At 39.0% G+C, this 20,555-nt stretch overlaps 1 protein-coding gene across 2 annotated transcripts in view; it reads right to left on the minus strand.

Annotated features, from left to right (window-relative positions):
* The window catches only part of TUT7 (terminal uridylyl transferase 7), a 66,537-nt gene that overhangs the window by 13,100 nt on the left and 32,882 nt on the right, over positions 1 to 20,555 (minus strand). For both annotated transcript variants that reach the window (XM_064579258.1, XM_064579257.1), the window contains exons 13-26: positions 18,816 to 19,903; positions 18,283 to 18,433; positions 16,379 to 16,465; positions 15,692 to 15,792; positions 13,755 to 13,812; positions 9,435 to 9,538; positions 8,670 to 8,759; positions 8,159 to 8,272; positions 7,907 to 7,984; positions 7,113 to 7,290; positions 4,312 to 4,359; positions 4,136 to 4,227; positions 2,664 to 2,779; positions 1,250 to 1,575 (exon numbers count right to left, since the gene is read on the minus strand). In XM_064579258.1, the coding sequence (XP_064435328.1) occupies positions 1,250 to 1,575; positions 2,664 to 2,779; positions 4,136 to 4,227; positions 4,312 to 4,359; positions 7,113 to 7,290; positions 7,907 to 7,984; positions 8,159 to 8,272; positions 8,670 to 8,759; positions 9,435 to 9,538; positions 13,755 to 13,812; positions 15,692 to 15,792; positions 16,379 to 16,465; positions 18,283 to 18,433; positions 18,816 to 19,903 (2,631 nt within the window). The remainder of the gene's footprint in view (positions 1 to 1,249; positions 1,576 to 2,663; positions 2,780 to 4,135; positions 4,228 to 4,311; positions 4,360 to 7,112; positions 7,291 to 7,906; positions 7,985 to 8,158; positions 8,273 to 8,669; positions 8,760 to 9,434; positions 9,539 to 13,754; positions 13,813 to 15,691; positions 15,793 to 16,378; positions 16,466 to 18,282; positions 18,434 to 18,815; positions 19,904 to 20,555) is intronic.

Genomic DNA, 20,555 nt, shown 5'->3' on the forward strand with positions numbered 1-20,555 from the left:
CCTCTTATAATCATAAAAGATCTGGTCTATGTCCCATGTCAGGGTAAAAAAAGCTTGATTTACATTTGTCGGAGTTGCTTAGAAGTAGGGCAAGCTGTATCTTCCATAAACACTGAAGTCCTATTTTAAAACCAATAATTAAATAATTTAAAAATATACTTCATTCCATATAAAGCTCCTTTTTTAAAAAAAAATAAGAATAAGTGCTCTAAAAATTTTGTCTTTAAAAAAAGAGATACTATATTGCTGCTATGATATAATAAAATGGAAGAGAGGTACTAGTGTTCCAGGAACGATGAACAGTGGAGAGTTTTAAGGGAATTGTCGTCAGTGCTGACTCTGTTACACCATCCATACACATATACAATTGAGGACAGGAATCTAAAAAATGACTTCGCCGGGTTTCTTTCCTATGCCAATCAAATTCCATCCACTCTCACAGGTTTGTTCTGAGAAACAAAGTGAGAGTGTATAAACTGCTTTGTAAATCCTAACTTCTCATACACAGAGAAGGTACCTTCACGCTTAACCATCTGTTAAAAAGGTGCTCACAGTGGACACTTTACCCATTTAATAGAAAGGGTCAATGCAGATCCAACAACTCAAAGGAATGGGACGTATGGATGATATTCAACTATGGACTGATAATGTATTTTTCCTCATCGTAAGAATAATCACAGTTGCTGCAGGAAACTATTACTGTACTATTATGTACTCCATAATCCTCTTCTGCAGCTAGAACCACCCTGTGTCACAGAGTTCCTTCGGGTCCCTTTTCTAGGCATGTGCATGTACATATTCAAACAAAAGTACAAGTGGCTCACTATGCACAGCTTGGTGTCCTGAGATAATTTAGCTACTCCCCCCCTCCCCCCGCCTTGGCCAGTCAGTGCTTCAGTTTCAAAAGTGCACATACTGAGAAGTGAAGCTCAAGTGGCAGCTTATTTTCTGGTCACATAGGCTACATTTTATAGGCACTGTGGATGACTGGGTTTTCCATTCATTGATAATCTTAGAAAAGTCAACCAAGTGACTTCTATAAACCTCTCAATGAAATTGGGAATACGTTTAAAGACATATAAGAGGATCTGAATTAAAGGGGGTGGGTTCACTTTCTTAAAATCTTTTTCAGTAAGTCGATCTGTTAAAGAAATAAATATAACTAAAAGAGTAAAGAACTCTAAACTCTAAAAAAGAGATTTCCCTTGAGATGTGAGTGCAAACATCGAGGTATGACCGGTATCCATACCTGGAGAGCCTTTAAATTGGGGGCATTCCTTTTTAATGTGCCCTTCTCTTCCACAAATAAAACAACGTTTTTCTCTTAAGTCTTTGTCATCCTGTCTCTTCCATTTTTCCACCGGTGGCCTGAGAATTTTCTCTCTGCCCAGGTCGACAGCTGTCCTCACTGGCTTGGCTTTCTGAGGTGTGCACTGCATGGGCTTATCTTCTTTTGTCGACACCTCCCTCTCTGTGTACTTGTTCTGAATTTCTTTGTCCTCTTTGCTTCTCTTCTCTTTGTTCTCAGGGTATCTTTGGTTCAGGGTATCTTCCTGATCACGCCGTCGCCTCACTCTAGAAGATGATATAACACCGGTAGGAAAAATCTAAACAGAAACCTGACAAGATATTAAGGGCGCTCCAGGTTTGGGAGATAACCAGAGATAGAAGGTATCAAAGAATTTAACAAATTGAAGTCCGTCTCCTCTTTCAAGAAGCAACCTCAGGGTGATGGTATAGTTTTTCTTTTTGATTTTCACAACTACTCTAGTGCCATAAAAGCAGTGTTTGCAGTTAGTGGAACTCCTTGGTCCAGTACCTACTGTGATATGGATGTAATGAAACTCCAATGATCCTTGGGGTGATTTCTTGCAACTCTTGTGGGCCATTCTTTACTAGGCACTAGAAATTTGAGACGTGGAACCTTCAGTTCACAAGGGAACAAGGATTGTAAGGAGATTTATATTCTTAAAATGTTGAAAATGTTTCTTTCTTGCTCTACATGATCAGTGACTATTATTTGAATACAAAACCAAAGTACTAAATAAGAGCTTCAAATTCCAGATGGTGCCTTGTTTTAAGAGCATGTTTTTAAATGAGAGTATTATTGTTCAGTTAAGACCACCACACCATCAAGCAACCAGCACTGCCCTCCACCCCCAGTCCCACCTCCCGCAAACATCACGAGAAGCAAGCATGCTGACCAAAGTGAGTGGGTCACCACAGCAATCATTAAGGGTTGAACTGCGCACAAGTGAAGGGTTCTATCTAGCAATAAACTGTACGTGAGTCTGGTACAGCCCCATTACTGTACACTGGAAGTATAACTGATGTCCTGAAGAGCCCATTTTACTTTGCTCGTTTCTTCTTCCATCCCTGTTGGAGAGGCTGGTGACCAAATGGCTGAGTAGCAACTGGGGCAGTGACCAAAATGAGGAAAGGGGAGCAGGCCTGGAAGACTGTTATCTGTACACCTGAGGGACATCTGGTCATCTGCGCTTAAATGCATGTTTTAAATCACTTCATTTTCATTGTGAAAAATCATTTATCTGAGAACTGCTGGATTTAATACAAGTTTATTCTCTGTTACAATAGAACCTCATTTAAAAACTGGTACAATAAGAGAGTAAAAATGAAACCACCCCTTTTGAACACTGACTTACTTTCTCCTCATAGGACAGTCCTTCATGAAGTGTCCAATTTTCCCACAAATTCGGCAACATCTATCATTTGGGGCCAGCTCTCCTTCAGTTAGCACTTCTGGATCAAAAAAGTACTCCTAGCAGAACATAAATATAGAAAAGTATGAATTATTAATGTGAGATCAAAACACAAAAACTAACCAGATATCGATCAGAGACCTTCTTTTTAATGATTATTATACTATTTAATTCCAAAATCTATGACCATTAAGAGGTTTACTTCAGGATAGTTTTATCGAAATTCATGTTGGTTTATTCTTTTTCATCATGCAGACCATGGTTTAACCTAACCACAAAGGGAGCCTGTTTTTCCAAGACACTTCTACCCAAGAGCATCACACATACCCATGAGTCGGCTTTCCCAGGACCTGGGGGAGGCTGAGGTCAGGTTCAAAGGCTTCGCTTTCTCATAAAATGAAAAGGCTAAAACCCAATAAACTGAGGAATATGATCTGCATTACATATACAGAGAAAAAGGAAGAAGCTATGTGTTATTCTGTTTGTTGTGGCTTCTGGAGAAAAATATCAGAAGAAAGGAAAGACAATGTCTGGACTGAAGCCTCCTTGCCAGTGAAATCAAGGTGAGGACCAGAAGTATCAGCACCACCTGGGAGCCTGTAAGAAATGCAAGTCTTGGTCCCCATCCTGAGCTCCTCAATCAGATCTGCATTTTAACAAAATCCCCAAGGTGATCTGTAGGAACAAATTTCAGAACCCTTGGTGTAGAAGACAGCCATAGCATATCCAGCAAAAACTAGATGCACAGATGTGAACCAATGCTGAATGCATACCCATACACTTAAGGTTCATTTAAAAAGTCTTGATTAAGAAAACTAATGTAGGAAAAAATAACTTTAACAGAAAATCCTCTAGTTCCTAACTCCCTTTGCTCTCACTGAAGGGAATTTTTACAGCGCACTTTTGTTTTGTTTTGAATGAGTCCAGTTCCATACGAATTTTGAGTGTCGGGTTATATGACACCAGTGAGCTTGCTAGCACAGTGAGCGTGGTCTCTCTCCCAGTCCCATTAAGAAATGTATTACCCTGCAAGTCGACTGAAAAATCTAGACTTCATATGAGGAGGGTGGAGGACCCTGAGCTACATGCAAGCTGGACTTGGCAGAGGCTGGCCCGGAGCTGAATGCTGGTGGGACAGCGATGCTATCTACATGCGTTACCAAGGCAAAGCAGCAGCACCAGTGACTAATCTTCCCACCCAAATTCCACTTCCGGCTGTTTCTCCCTTTTCTCCTGATAAAAATGGCCTCAGAACTGGGATGCTGAAAAAAAGGTTGTTAGGAATTACTTTGTCTTGCAATTGTTTATCTTGGCTAGACTCACCAGACTTTCAGGGTATGTATTACCGGTGTGTTATGTACAAATTAATAAAGCACCTTTTTTTGGTTTTTTTGGTATTTCTAATAGACACTTACCATTTTTGAGGGGCAGTCCTTTGGAAATCCTTTGACTGGAATACCAAATACTCTTCTACCATTAATAAATGCTTTCATTATAAAATTTGTCACTAAGAAGAAAAGAGTAAGTGCTCAATTAGATGGACTAAAAGGAAAAGGGATCGCATTAACATTTATAAAACAAAGCAACTTACTTTTCCTTGATAATCCGGCTCCAAGATTATGATTCAAATCAAAGGGATCTAAGTAAAGAAAATTAATGAGAACAAAAAAGATAATGAAATTGGAAATGCCACTATTCATACATCAAGTGAGTATATAAGAAGAAGGAAGTGTTACATACTTTATCATTAATGAAAGTACAGTTGCCTCTTGAACAACGTAGGGGATAGAAGCACCAACCCCCCCACAGTCAAAAATCCACACATATCTTTTGAGTTCCCCAAAACTTAACTACTAACAGCCTACCACTGACCAGAAGCCTTACCTATAACATAGGTGATTAATACATATTTTGTATATGTATTGTATACTGCATTTTTATAATAAAGTAAGCTAAAGAAAACATTAAGAAAATTGTAAGAGAAAATACATTTACTGTACTGTATTTATTGAAAAAAATTCACATGTAAGTGGACCTGTGCAGTTCAACCTCTTGTTGTTCAAGGGTTAACTATATTAAATGACTGCCTTTTTAATGAGTTTCAAATGTGTAATACAGCTACATAATATAGATTCCTAAATATAAGTCAAGTGTTTTATCCAAAGTGTCCATCAGAAGAGAGGGTGTTACTTTATATTTGAATCTGTATAGACTCCTTCCTATTATGAGGCGTTGCTTCATTTTGAACAACAAAATATTGTTTGGAGAGGACATATTAGGCGAGTATTATCTAATGGTGCTAGTTTGGGAAGCATAAAGGTCAAAATATATTTAGAACATTTTAGTACTGGATGTTCCTTCTAACTACCAAGTGTTTTAAGGGTCACTTTAGTCATCCTGGAGATCATAAAACACACTTGTAAGACAAATTAAGACACACACACACCTGTCCCAAAGGCTACTTGACCTCAGTTTTTAGTGAAAGCTTCATAAAGGACTCCCACATGATGTTAAAGGTCTGCATCTCAAAGTCTTAGTTAGCTATATATATATGTTGTGTTCTGCAGTATTATTTATTAGATGACCCAGAAAGTGGTAGGAATGAGGAAAAAAAAATACTGATGTCAAAGATTTATTTGAGATCTGAATAAAACTTGTTCATAAAATAAATGGAGGTAAGGTACTATTTCTAAATTAAAATACTATTTTATATATGATTTAATATACATACATAATAATTCATACTTTGAATATTATGTGTAGATATTTATTTCAATAAATGCCTAAGAACATTGAAGAAGAGTAAAGTAAAAAACCCCCAAAACCCTTTTTGGGGATCAAGAAAGTAGAAGACCGCTTGTGTACAGTATACACAAAAGGAGTACATAAGTAAAAAGAGGCATCCTTCTGGTTGTCTGTTACGCTTTTCAATGTACAATAACTGGGGCACACCGTTCGGGATTCAGACTCACTAACAGGTTACTGGAGTGGAGGAGCCTTCGCTCAGTATAACCCTACACTAATAACCGCCATCAGTAGGTTCCTAGTTCCCAGTAGGTTTGATCATGCTTTCTTCTGGTGACTTTCACGTGCGTGTATGTGGAAGTATTTTTGGTTGTTTGCTTAATGCAGCAGAGACACTATGATATTAAGCTATTGGGCAGTTATAAACACTGCTCCCGCCACCACCCCTAAAATTCCTCCATTCTAGAATAGCTGGTTAAAAGTGTTCTTTCTGATTTAGCCTATTACTAATGGTTCATCTGAAAGTAATGTAAAAATGAGATGTAAAAAGATAAAGAGACTTCAAAAATTAAAAACAGGGCGCCTGGGTGGCTCAGATGGTTGAGCGTCTGCCTTCGGCTCAGGTCATGATCCCAGGGTCCTGGGATCGAGTCCCACATCGGGCTCCCTGCTCCTTGGGAGCCTGCTTCTCCCTCTGCCTCTCTCTCTCTGTCTCTCATGAATAAATAAATAAAATCTTTAAAAAAAAAAATTAAAAAAAAAAAAATTAAAAACAAAATATGAACAACTGGAGACCATACGAATCCACTGTGATAATGGAAAGGTTTAAGACAAAGTTCTATGTTTTTGACATATGAGATCCTAAAAAGTTAAAACCCTATCTAAAGCCACAGTGATCTGAATTTATTTTTATAAATGTTCACAGTGTTAATACTGCCAGTAGGCAGAAGTAATGATGGAAAGAAACATAACCTAGAGTAACACACATTATTTAACTAATTAGAATATTAAAAAAATTAAAAACATTAAAATCAATAAAATATTTCTTAAGCCAATTCTCAGTTCAGTTTTAAGCATTTAAACACCATTTTGTCCCTAAAATTAAAATCCCACAAATTGCAAATAAACAATCAACTACAAACATATATGGCCCAAGGATCCTTGCATTCAATGGAAGAAAAGGCTGCAGCGAGGGCAAAAGAAATATCAAAATTTATATATAACTACTTATAGGTAAACTCCTTCATGAATAAATAGCAAGTAAGGATCTTGAAAATTTATTCTTAGTGCCCTTTCTTCACACCCTCAATTCGGAAGGTGTTAAAAGTCCTGCTCTTTTGAAGCTGCCTTATCGCTACTGCAAACGTATTCTCCAGTACGTGTTCAACAAAAGTCAAAGATGTGTCCTGGTCAAAAGACTTCTGAATTGGTGAGAGGCCCCACAGGAGGACGTGGGTCACTTAAAAATACATCTTTATGCTGGAAAGAGACACGTGTGCTGCTGTGGACAGTCACAGGGAGGCTGTGCCGCCCATCCCACCCAGTGGCTCCCTGCCGATCTGCAAGAGCTCTGCAGGGATGAAAAACAATGCCCTCACAGTTCAAACTCTATATTCTATTCCATTTTAAGTTTCATTTTATTTGTACCTTCAATAACAATGTATTTTGAGGTCCACTGTTTCTTAAAAGTTGTAAGCAGACTTTTTCTCCTGATGCTAATAACATGTTCTTTAAAATCAAATTCCTCTGTGTAGAATCGAAGAAGTCCCAACCACAGCTGCCCAACAGATTCTGTATTTTTCCCATATTCTGGCCAATAGATGGGCTAGAAATAGAAGGGAACAAGAGATATCATGCTCTATAGTAAAGTGTTAATATCTATCTTCATTTGTATCTTAGGGAGTAAGTTTGGACTTATTTTAATTAACTGGAATTTAAATAAAAACATAATAACATAACTTTTCTTTCACATTTTAAAATACCATTTATATGAGTTTATTAATCTCTACCCTGTGACTTCGAGATAGGGAGAGCTCAGGGTTTTAAATGTCAAACCCCAGAATGCATGTTTGTGGAAGAATCTGGAAATAAATTTTAAGAGCCTTGATGATGCCTGGGTTATTAGATCTTTGAACTCAACGAAAGTCTTTCCAAACTCTGAAAAGCACTTGGCAAATATTTGTTCACTTGGAATAAAGTTACATAATCATTTGGAATTGACAGGCATTAAAGAAATCCTAGATACAGTCCCTGGCAACTCACCTGGCTTAATAAAAGTGTTTTCAACTTCAGAGGAAACATCTATATATGCTAGTTTTTTACTCTCATAATATAAATAAATATAACAAGTGATAATAGAGTTGTTGACCACTACATCACAGCATAGTACAGCTAACTTTTAGTCAAGGATGTAAAAAAATCTTTACTCTTAAAATACGTACCAGTTCATCTATTTGATCAAAAAAATAAATATTCCAGCCATCAACAAATATTTCAGGTTTCTTTTCACCTTTGTATATCTGAAATTAATTTTTAAACTATTAGTATGGATTACAAATTTAATGCATTGATACAAAAACTTGTAGGAAAATAGTTAAATATTTAACTACAGAACCAAAGAATATTAGAGAAGGAAGAGGGCTCAAAGGCAACCCAGCTTTACAGATGAGAAACACAATTTCTTTTACTAATACCTCTTGAAGGACAGGAATGACTGGTGGATTCCTCTGCTGGAGAAAATATAGCACCATAAGTGTGTATGCATATGATGATAAGCTGCCTCTAGATGCGTCACCAATATCACACATCTAGAGGGAAGGAAAACGAGGAACAAAGGAAAGATCACCAGTGTTTTCTGCTAGATTTGCAGCTACCCTACTATCACTAAAAGGTGCTTCTATAGGGCATTAATATAAAAATAACACCTTCAAATGCTAAAATATGCCAATAAAACCAAGTAAGACCAACAAAAAGGGTGTCAGAAACAAAAGAAAAACCCCAACCATCAGTCACAAGCAAGACCAGATTATCCTATGTAAAATTTAAGATGACAAAATTTTAGCTTGCCATGGCAGGCTTCCCAAAGTAGTTAAAGGAAGCATTTAACATGGCCATGGTTCTTTAAAAAATACAGACTTATGTTTTCAACTAGGTTTGAAGATGCAGTGAAATTTCCTGATGAATCCCAACAGGAAGCATACTCACCTTTGTAAATACTTTCATGGTATAGCATAAATATTTCACTCTGGGATCAATGGCTGAATAAGCAGATAAGAGCCTTGTGTTATGAAGGGCCTGTTAAAAGGAAAATTACACTATAGGGGATCAATTAGAAGAAAAAGTTTTAGGCTGGAATATTCTGAAAAGGTTTACACTGTAATTCACTTTAGGTTGAACACATTTAGACTGAAAGTAATATTTTTTTCTCCAAAACTGAGCTTCATTAACTTACTAGATAATAAGAATTATAAATGACATCTGAGCTCACAACGTCCATTATGTTAGTATGTCCTTAGTCTGAACATTCCTAGAAATAAGGGCTATTAAGATAATTCTGTCTAAGCAGATGCTAAGAGTCCCCCACCTCACCCTGGCATTATTTAAACTGAATGCCCCCAGGGTCCAGAGAAGGTCCATAAAGCCCTGAAGCAAACCAAGTATAAGACCAAAGACAGACAGACACTCCAAAATGAACTCTCTCTCTCAAATAAATAAAATATTAAAAAAAAAAAAAATTCAAGCCAAACTAAAAGCACCTGCCACTCTGACCTAATTTTAAATAAATACTAACAACTCTGTTATATCCCCAGTCTCAGAACACTGCCAGGCATACAGTAAGCTCTCCTAAATAATGATTAAAAGAATGAACAAGATAAAAATAAATGGCTTAATTCTACTTGAGATTTTGTAAATTAAGAGACATTCATTCCCCTCGATCTCCCTAAAGAAAAAGCCTAGAGAAAATCTTACCAGTGTGTTATACAAACTGATGTCCACTTCCAAACCACTTCTCAAATGGAAGAACTTTACAATTGGCACCTTTGCTGTTGTAATAGGCAAGATGTTTCTCAGACCTAGGTTGGGAATAAGATAATATTGTTATATATAGCAGCTGGGCCATAAGCTACTCTTGTTAATGTTCCAACATAACTTTGGCCTGTTTCACTGCAGTCACTAGAACTACTCAGTTCTGTTATTCAACATCTGAGAAGACTTTTCTGGCAAAGTTTATATTAGTTAAACACATCGGTATCTGAAGAACAAGGATGAACAAGGCAGCCAGTGCCCTCCAGGAGCTCACTGGATCGTGTGCGTGTGTCGGGCTGTCAGTCTGATAAACCCCAGAACAGAAGAAACTACTACAGAGTCCAGGCTATGTGGACCCTTCCTATTCTCTCCACCTGACTATGTCTAATATAGAGAAAAGCCTTTGGGGCAATCATCTGAATCCTTGAAACAAAAATTACTTATCACAGAGCTAGAAGTGAAGACAGTAAAAGAGAGGAATCAACGTTGATAGGAGAGGAGGAAATTGCCTGAACTAGGCTTTGAAAAAGGAGAGTGACAGGTAAAGATAGAGGCGGCTGAGGGGATTTAGCAGGCAAGGAAAAGTACACAGGGACAGGGCAGACGCCTAAAGCAGAAGGGCATGCTCGAGAACTTCCATGGAATTATGAAGGCTATAGAGTAGACATGAGGGAAAGGAATAATGAGTGATAGGAGGTGGGGCAGAAACCAGGAAGAACCTAAATAGAGAACATATATGTCATCCTGCTAAGAATTATCCTTAGAGGCAAAGAGACACCAGTGAACTATATAAGTTGGGGAGAATCACTGACCACATCTATCTGGACAACGCCCCTGGCTACGGACAGGTTGGACACAACCGTCAGAGGGACAGGGTAACCATTATGAAAAATGATCTATCTGGGCCTCAACTATCTTGGTGGCATGAGGATGCAGAGAAGCAGCAAGACATGCTTCAGAGTGTGTATACCTGGATGGGCTAGGGAAGCGGAGGTAAGCAGTAGAGGAAGTGGAGACGGGAGGCGGGGGTGGATAAGGGAGAAGAAGGAGGGCTATAAGAGTAAGAACTACCAGTTCCTGCATACCCAGAATCCTTCACAAACATTACCTCCTAAGAATGTTCACCCTCACCCAACAGATGAGAGGACAAAGCCCCAGACATATTAATTTGCTTAGGAATATGGAGCTAGTAAGTTGCAGAGCTAAAATTTGCACGTAGGTGTGACCAACTCCAAACTTCTACTGAACCTATTCTAGGATGAATTAGTTATCGCTTCACCCATTTTGGTGATTCCAAGGATGTCAGTGTCAGTAACAGAGAAAGTGGATTCAGAAGGAAGGGCAGGTAGTAGAGGTTGCAGCAGAAGGAAGGCAGTAAAGAGAAAGAGGAGTTCATTCTGAGATGGAGTTGGAGTTTCTTCTCAAAGAGCTAAGTGGTGTGATCCAGAGCTCACGAGAAAAGTATGTAGATGATAGAAGAAATTTCAGAAAAAAAATTTGTGTGGGAGACAGAGGAGGTCTAACTTTTACTGATGGGGAGGGGGCAAGGAAGTTCATAGTTGCTGAATACCTGGCATATGCTAGATCCTGTACTTTAATGTACATCTTTCTTAACCTTAAATGCTATTATTGTTATTCTACTTTGTAGATGAGGAACCAAGCACTTATAATGAGGTTGAGTGTCTTTCTGGGAACATACAGCCAACAAGTGGGGAGGCAAGATTTAAAACAAGAGAATCTGATTCCAGAACCCCACCAACTATTCTGTTACACTGTGTCTAAATTAGATCGCCCTACACTCCATTTCCTTCCCATTCTAGAATTTGACACTGTTGCCCATTACCAGCCTGTCCTCTACGGTTTATTCACAGCACATTGTCCTGGTTCTTGTCATTCCAGTGGCTCTTTTTTCAGTGTCCTTTCTTAATTTCTACCCACAGAAATTTAGTCCTTAACTTCTCTCAAATGATCCCTTAGAATTCTCTTTTATTCTTGGTCTCTCTCTCTTCAAGGATTTCAATGCAAAGTTGTTTTCTTTTGTTCTTCAATCCTGACAACTCCGTATTTCTAATTGCTTGCTGGACTTTTAACTCTCGACTGTACCTTCATGGCAAACTACACACCTCCACGTGGTGTCCTCTACAAACATTCCCATTTCTCAAGTACCCAAACGTCAGTCTGAACCCTTATTTCCTACTTGTAGGTACCAAATCTAGGAAAGTTCCCCTTGGGAATCTCTCCTATTCTTTTCCTTTTAGGATCTTTAGCACCTGGTTAAGGTCCCTCTGCCCTTAGATTCACTTATATTATACCCTCTCTGAGAGGCTCTACCAGCTGCCGAAAAAGCTTAAGTTTTGTGTTTTTATTGGGTTGCTCCTCTTTTGGAAGAAACTTCACTGGTTTCCAAATATCTGCAGACTTTACCTTATCTAGTAATAGGAACCCTGTGAAACTCCTCTCTAAATGTACTGATCCTCCCACTGTCCTGTAGATATACTACAGTAACCCTCATGTTCACATGTATGTACTCTTAGGAATGACTTCTCTTCTGGGAGAAGATCCTTCTCGAATCCGATTCATCATCACCTGAGATCAGAATAAACCCATCTCTTGCATGAATCTCCCCTATGCAACTCTTTCCCAGAATCTCTCTCTCTTCAGAACTTATTGAATACTTAAAATAGCTTCTGACTCATTCTGAAAAATGAATGCTACCCTACATTGTTACATGGTCTGTCAGATTACCTCCCCTTTCTTTAAATCTGAAAGTTGCCCAAGGAAAAGACTTGTATAGACTTATTTTATTTTTCCACCATTCCTAAGTGCCCAATATAGTGCTGAGCACATAGTAGGCACCCAATAAGACAGGTGGGGACTGTTTTAAAGATACTAGGTTCCATGCAATCTGTGTTCCATTAGTGTATAAGTCCTATCAGTCTAAAAATGACCTGTTTTTAACATGGTTCATTCTTAAGATAGATACGCTGCTATATTTAGGGGAAAGGAACATGTCTGCAGTTTAATCTCAAATGGTACAGAAAAAATTGTGAGCAAGCAAGAAAGAGAATAAATCGAATGTAGTAAAATGTTAATAGCTGGTGGATTTGAATGAAGGATACACAGAGTTTGTTATACAATGTTTGCTGCTTTCCTCTAAGTTTTAAATGATTTCAAAACAAAAAGTCAAAATCTAGCTCAGTACTAAATAATTAATAATTGTGGCAATTTAGCAATTTAGTTTCTCTGCATAATCTTCAAAAAGATTTAAAAAGCTCATGATCTTTAGAGGTAAAATTCCCAAGTGAGGGGAATGTATATTTCAGTGACCAAAAAATATTATCAATGCACTTCAAAAAAAAAATGCTAATGTTCTTGGTTAACTTTCAGAGGGAATAAACTGAAATTAACATTGTTTTTCTTGTTATTCAAGTAACATGGTATCCTTTTTATTTAAACTCCTGGAAATAAAAAAGTACAAAAAAAAGGAGGGGGTAGCACTCAAGGTGTATGTTTGTGTGTAGCTATATGTGTGTACTCATGACATTAATGTTAAGTCTACTCTTGACTGAGATAAAAGAAAGCATCTTATGGACAGACCGTGGAAGTTTTGTGGGGTCACAGACCATACTGTGTCCACCTTCATTCCTAGCTCCTAACACAGAAATTTGCCGAACCACATTTTAAAAGAAGATTCCCACTGTTAATAGCATCCATAGCTGTCCCTGACAGCAAAAGAATATGTTAATGGCATGTCAGCACTGTGCACAAATGGACAGCATCTGTACGCTGTACAGCTATAAATATTTAGAAGTGACCCAGTTCAGTGTTCTCAATTTATTGGTGAGAGAAAAAGAGATCAAGTAAAGTTAAATGACTTGTTCAGGGTTGCGTACAACTGTCGAGCAGCATAGCTACAAATACAGCCCATAACCCCAGGGCTTTCCACGGTGCTTCACACTGATGCCAGCAACATTTTGACTGGTACAAGTGAATACAGCAAAACGGGTTTCCAAAATTTCTTACCTGTATGGTATGCTTTGTTTTGAAATAAAACTAAGCTAGGCAACAATATGCACACAATGATTACCTCAGTGTTTTCATGTTTTATCATGCTTTATCACACAAAACTTTTTAAAGACACCGATACTGCAAATGTGCTATAGATGGGCCACTAGACTGTTTCATCGGCATTGATAAATTTTAAGTATGCAAAACACTAATAAAAAAGACAAAAATATTTTTAGACAAAGTTTGCAGAGGTACCTGAATGTTTTTTGAGGACTCTTGCCAATTCTTCAATAGTTCGTACACAGTCCAACCCCTGCAACAAAAATTGCACATACTGGCTCAAAAAGGGAAGACGGGTTCCAAACCTGGCTACAGATAGTTTTCATTACCTTCCGAAATAATGATATTAACTTCAACTCATTCTATATACATTTTTCCCTTTTAGGCAAGCCTTGGTCAGTATTCATAGGAAATAGCCTAAGGATACAAAAATTCCCATAGACCCTATTTACTAATTGTTTTTGGAGGTACAACAGAGGCTGAAATCAGATGCCCCAGGAAAGTCTGAACCATTGTCCAAGTGAGGACCTCCATTTTTCCCCTCTATGTAACTCCGTTATTCAGAAGGGCCCTCTGCCAGAATAAAGAAGGAGCTTCTGTGCCCCATTTTATTAATTATGGGTGGACTTTCATTATATTTCAGTTAAGAGCTGAGGAACTGTTGTGGAAAGTGATTAAGCTCAGACGATCTCTCCATGGGACTGTGCATAATGCACAAATGAAAGTCATACTGCAAATACAAATGTTTCAAATAAATTATACTTAAAAACACTGGGCTTCGCTTTTACAACATAAACCCTTTTGATGGCTATACACATCCCAGAATGTATTTGAAATTTTCCTTCAGAAATGCCCATAAAGCTCGTTTCTAAGCCATGTAAAAATTCAATATTGATGATGCACAATCAGGTAATTGCATATACTGGACCCAATCTTGCTTATCCTCTTTACTCACCAAGCTCAGGGTAGATAACTTTTGGCTATTTTCCCAAATCAGATACACCCTCAAAAGACAAAGACTTGAAAGTAAGGAAAGACATAAAAAGATCTTGAGTGACAGCAGCATCACTCATTTGGCTTTACAGCATTTGGGCTGTTGTTAAAAATAAAAAAAAGAAGGGCGCCTGGGTGACTCAGTCGTCAGGCGTTTGCCTTCAGCTCAGGTCATGGTCCCAGGGTCCTGGGATCGAGCCCCGCATCAGGCTCCCTGCTCGGCGGGAAGCCTGCTTCTCCTTCTCCCACTCCCCCCTGCTTGTGTTCCCTCTCCCACTGTGTCTCTCTCTGTCAAATAAATAAAATCTTAAAAAAATAAAAAATTAAAAAATAAAAGGAACTTTGCACTTCTCAGACTTTATACCTTTATGCAGTATTTTATATTTTATAAAGGCTTCATATTTGTCAGGGGCTAGCAAATCTTTTCTGCTCTGCCGACTGTATGACCCTGCTGTGACTACTCGACTCTGTCGTTATAGAGTGAGGCAGAGGCCGTCAACACTTCATGAACGGAGGGATGGGACTGTGCTCCATACTGACAAAATAGGCAGTAGGCTGGTTTTAGCCCGTGGGCCATAGGCTGCTGACTCCTGACATACATGATCCAAGCTGATGTGCACAACAATCTCCTGAGGCAAGAGGAACAGAAGGTACTCTTTCCTTTTATAGATTATCAACCAAAGACCACATGTTTACAGACATATGAAACCAAGCTTGTCTTGGATCTGGGTCTCTGAACTGTACGTTTAGCGCTCTTATCATGGTACCACATTTGCCTGCCTGCTAAACAAGTCTCAGAAAACCACACTGCCTGCCTCCTAAAATACTTTTCAAAAAGCCTTATGTGGGTGTGTGCATCAAAGTCCGCCTACTGGCCAGTGAACACCGAGGGGCTGGTTTGGCTTTGCAGTGTTCCCACAGGCTGCTTTCAAATCCGCTTTGTACTATAGGTTGAAAATACAAGCCCTGGTACCTCCTCATGTTTACCTCTAAGATTCTTAAGTATTTGACAGAGAGACTGGGCCAAATGACGTACTTCATATGCGCTTATGAGTTTGGAAACTACCAAGCTGTACTGTCAGTCGAGACTGTCAAACCACACCGCCACAGCAAATTCAAGTTTTATGTGGTCACTGTACCTCTGCAGTTTCAAGTCCATTAATTGTCATACAGACGTCAAGGTCACTCTGCTTGAACCCAAATCCATTTTTGGAGGAGCCAAACAAGCTCAATTTAGTTCCTGTTAGGGATATATGAAAAGTAATAACTAATTATCTGAGTACATTTAATTTTCTGATTAAAACGGCCCTCTCATGAATAAAAAATACCCAGTTGTTAACTATCCTATATGAATCTCATCATAATCATGTTCTTTTATTAACCAGTCATTTATTACAAACTTTTCTCTCAAAATTTACTTTAAATAAATACAGTCTGCATATGGTGTGAAAGATTACCAAGTGCCAAACTTTATTCTCAAATGCAAGGATATTTCAAGGAAAATGTGGATCACATCAATATATTTAATAATGTAATTTTACTGCTTTTTAAATACTCACTTTTTAGAGATTTAAAAATAACCCAAAATGAAATTTCACTTGTGGTATCTGTTAACAGAAATCCCACACTGCTACTGTCTTCTCTGTTGGTAAAGTAGGATCGGGCAGACCAAAGACCATCCTTGGTATATCACAAAGTAACTGAAGCCCCATCCCCACCATCACCATTCTTTCTCATTCTCAAAGTTAATGTGCTTATAACACATGTACTCATTCTGAAGGAAGGTTATGCTACCTTTCTTTTCTTAAAGGTAAAAAGTTATTTACCTGGAAACTCCTGTCTTATGAAACTTTCTAGGTTTTGACGAATATGTTCACGAGCTTGATCTTCTAAAATAGTTGGAGAAAAATCCTCTGTTTAAAATAAAAAAAGAAAAGATTAAGAAACAAAGATTGTTCACATTCTCTGGGGAAAAAAATCATTTTTTATAAAACAAAATCTAACAAGTTAAAAAGAAAACTAAATTTTATGTGTCTTCTTGGTAGACAGCATTAGTACTATAAAATAGAGGATGTCTTTCTTTGAAAAGAGTCTGTTCCCACCCTCTTACGCTGCTGGTGGGAATGTAAGCTGGTGCAGCCACTCTGGAAAACAGCATGGAAGGTCCTCAAAATGTTGAAAATAGAGTTACCCTACAACTCAGCAATTGCACAAAGACACAAATGTAGTGATCTGAAGGGGCACCTGCACCCCAATGTTTATAGCAGCAATGTCCATGATAGCCAAACTTTGGAAAGAGCCCAGATGTCCATCAACAGATGAATGGATAAAGAAGATGTCATACATACACACACACACACACACACACACACACACACACACACACCAGAATACTACTCAGTCATCAAAAAAATGAAATCTTGCCATTTGCAATGACGTGGATGGAACTAGAGGCTATTAAGCTAAGTGAAATAAGTCAATCAGATAAAGACAATTATCACATGATCTCACTCATGTGGAATTTAAGAAACAAAACAGGATCATAGGAGAAGGGGAGGGAAAAATCAAACAAGACAAAATCAGAGAGGGAGCCAAACCATAAGAGACTCAATCATAGGAAACAAACTGAGGGTTGCTGGAGGGGAGGGGAGTGGAGGGATGGGGTAACTGGGTGATGGGCATTAAGGAGTGCACGTGATATAACGAGCACTGAGTATTATATGCAACTAATGAATCACTGACCTCTACCTCTGAAACTAATAATATATTCTATGTTAATTAATTGAATTTAAATTAAAAAAGGAAAAAAATAAAAAATTAATACTGTATTATACCCCGCCCCCACAATGAAAAAGAAAGAAAGAAAGAAAGAAAGGAAGAAAGAAAGAGTCTGTTCCCAGGAGCTGCTACTGAAATAGAAACAAATCTGAACAATGGTTCTGCTCCGAGGTTTCAGAAACCCTGGGTTCTATAAAGGTGGTCCTCAGGGAACTGCCCCAGAGTGTGAACACAGAAGTTTGTGAGCATGCACATCTATATTATTTTCTAAGGGGAATCTAGTTTCCTTTCATAGCTTATAACCTCCAAAAAGGTTTAAAAGCGGCTCAGTGACTGGTTTACAAGTAAGGGCCTTCTGGCACTGTGATGCACCAAGTTCATCTCAACAGCTGCCTGCCTCTCCTCAATGTTCTTCCTTTAACTTTAACCCTCTGTCTACCACTGCTTCCCCGAACTGGTATTCCTCAAAGGGCTATTAGGGGGCTATTAATTAGTGTTAAAGTATTTTATGCTCAAGTTTTGGAAATGCTGGGATAAAGAGTTAAATACGTTCTTTTCCATAACACTGCTCAGAGGCCTTTATTATGCTAACGTGCCCTGCAAATCTCTCCAGCAGGGAAAGGCGGGTACACTCATTCCCTACTTGGAGTACTTCTTGCCATGAAATACTATTAACTGCACTTAGGAAAACAGTTCAAGGAACACTAGTTGGGAATGCTAGTACTCCAACTGTTAGACTTAAAAGATCCTCCCTCCTTCCCTGTCTTTCCTTCAACAATTGTTTACTGTGGGTCTCAACTGGAACAGGCAGTACATAGAGCTCTGTTGACACCATGGAGAATGGAACAGACTCGGTCCCAGTGATGGAGCTAACAGGTCAGTGATTCAGAGGACTCTTGAGCAAATGTCAATGCAATATTTGGACAAATGAAAAGAAATGTTAATAACTTACTATAACACTGGATGCAAACTTGATCTAAGATATTTGAAAATTTGGGTGTCAGTGGTGGCAAAGGTTCCAGCTGAATTCTTTTGAAGTCTTCGGGACAGTCCTTCTTGAGATGACCTTCTCGTTTGCATAAGCTGCACACAACCATAGGAGACTGCAGGAAGGTGGCAAAGTAAAACAAGACATAATATACAACTCTGCCAAATAAAGGGGTCCTGAATCATTTTTTTAAAAGTCCACAGTCTACTCTCACTTTCCAAAGGAATAAAAATAATATGCAGTCACTCCAGAGGGGGACATCTTTTGGGATACTCATGAGACAAAGGTAATAATTTCCACTACCAAGAGCATTCCCTTTCTCCAATGCAAATTTGCATGGGTCTGAGGGAAAGAGATGGAGCAGCTGTACTGGAGTGTAAGACCAACTCCTCACTACCACCCAGACAGGGGAGAGCTCTGTTCTAGTACACAAAAATTAAAATTACATGCATTAAAACTGTTTAATGTCTCTTGGTTCTGGAAGTGGCACTGATTACCTTGCCTTTGGTGAATGTGAGTTTACTAAATTCATAGAAGAAATCAGACTGATCCACAGTTGAGCTTTCCTCGCATGCACTTTCTTCTTTAAGACAGATCTTATTAAATGCCATTAGTAGAGCCCCATCCGCAGGTTTTCCACTTTCTTTCAAGTCTTTATACTTAGCAGACTCTCCTAATTCATCCTCCTCCTCAGACAGGGCATCCTCGTCCCCTGATCCCATGTATGTATTTTCTAACTCATCTTCATTAGCCAAGTCGTCCTCATCTTCCCTTCGGGTAATGGACAGCCTGGGTTCTTCATCGTCATCCTCTTCCTCTTCCTCCTCCTCCTCTTCATCGGAATGAATGATTCCTGATGTATGGCCCTGTCTTGAAGGGGTGAAGTGGCTTAGAGCATCTTCGAGATCATCATTACCTTCTACGCCTTCTTCGTCAACATCAGCCTTGTCCTCTGAAGTAGTGAATCCATCACACTCTCTGGCTGCAGGATTCTGGAAGCTTTCTAAATCCAAAGTGCTCTCTGTCTCATTATTTTGTGTGCTGCCACAGATGACAAGCTCTCGATGTCTGCTGCGCCTTAAACCCTGGTCATCGGCAGTCAAGGGATGCTTGCCCTCTCTCCCAATTTCACTTCCTGTTTCTTGATGGTGTCCTTTAATATCCTCATACTCATCACAACTGGCCCCTGCCTTGATACAGTCTGGGTTTTCCAGGTGGACACTGACGTGCGCATTTCCCATTTCCTCCGTTGGGGGGCTTCCAAAGCTTTCAGCAGTCTCTTTAAGAGTCAGTGGCTGTACCATGCAGGTATCTGCAGTCAAACTGGCAGCACCTGGCCCCTGAGCCAAAACTGACCTTTTGAGTTTATCATCTTTTGCTTGTGCAGCCGGGTCACGCTTGGCGACCTCTTTAGAATGTTCGGAAAGACATGTGACAGTACTCAGAGGCTTTGGAAGGCTGGATTTTGTAATTTTGTGTGGAAGAGCAAAATACTTATACGTTGTCCTTAAACAATGAAGTATATATTCAAACACGGGTTGATTATTTAGAGTCCTTGCCACATTTCTTTTAACAGAGTAAGGATCTGTAACAAAAAAAAGAAAGAAAAATCCACCACTTCATACATTTCTATTTCACGTTTTAAAAATTAGCCTGCTGTAGATAAAAACAGACAACCAAACAATACTAAAGTTGAGCATGAATCTTGTATGCTTTTTAAAAAATTGGGGATGGGGAATAAGAAAGGTGTAGTTTAAGAACAAAGAGAAATGTTTTCTTAAACGTCTGCTCTATGAAGAGAACCCATTCTGTTCTGAACCAATTCCCCTTCCCTATTTTGTTCTGTGACTGTGGAGGTAAAAAAGGTGTCATTAGTGTGCTTTTGTGCCCTGGGGAAGTGAGGACTTCCCTCCAGGCTCTGCTGAGTGCTCTGCCTCCCCACTCAGCCAGGCCCTGTGGTGTGTAGAGCTTACCTCCACTCTTCTGCCCTGGGAAGCCCCATCACTGAACTGGCTGGACTGAATTCAGGGGCGAGAGGGAGGCACCAGGAGGAGACACCACTTCTCTCAATCTTTTCTCCTCCCCTAGAACTCCAGCAGGTTAGGCAATTGGCCAGAAGAGCTGTGCCAGAGAAACTGCAGGGGAGGGTTTAAAAATGTGAGATCCCCATGACTGCACACAGAATTTATGCAAAATGCAAAATGCAAAAAAAAAAAAAAAAACCTTCTTATGCAATA

This window comes from Mirounga angustirostris, unplaced genomic scaffold (assembly GCF_029215605.1).
Source record: "Mirounga angustirostris isolate CCGP_5_RB_7025 unplaced genomic scaffold, mMirAng1.0.hap1 SCAF_15, whole genome shotgun sequence".
NCBI classification, from domain to species: Eukaryota; Metazoa; Chordata; class Mammalia; order Carnivora; family Phocidae; genus Mirounga; species Mirounga angustirostris.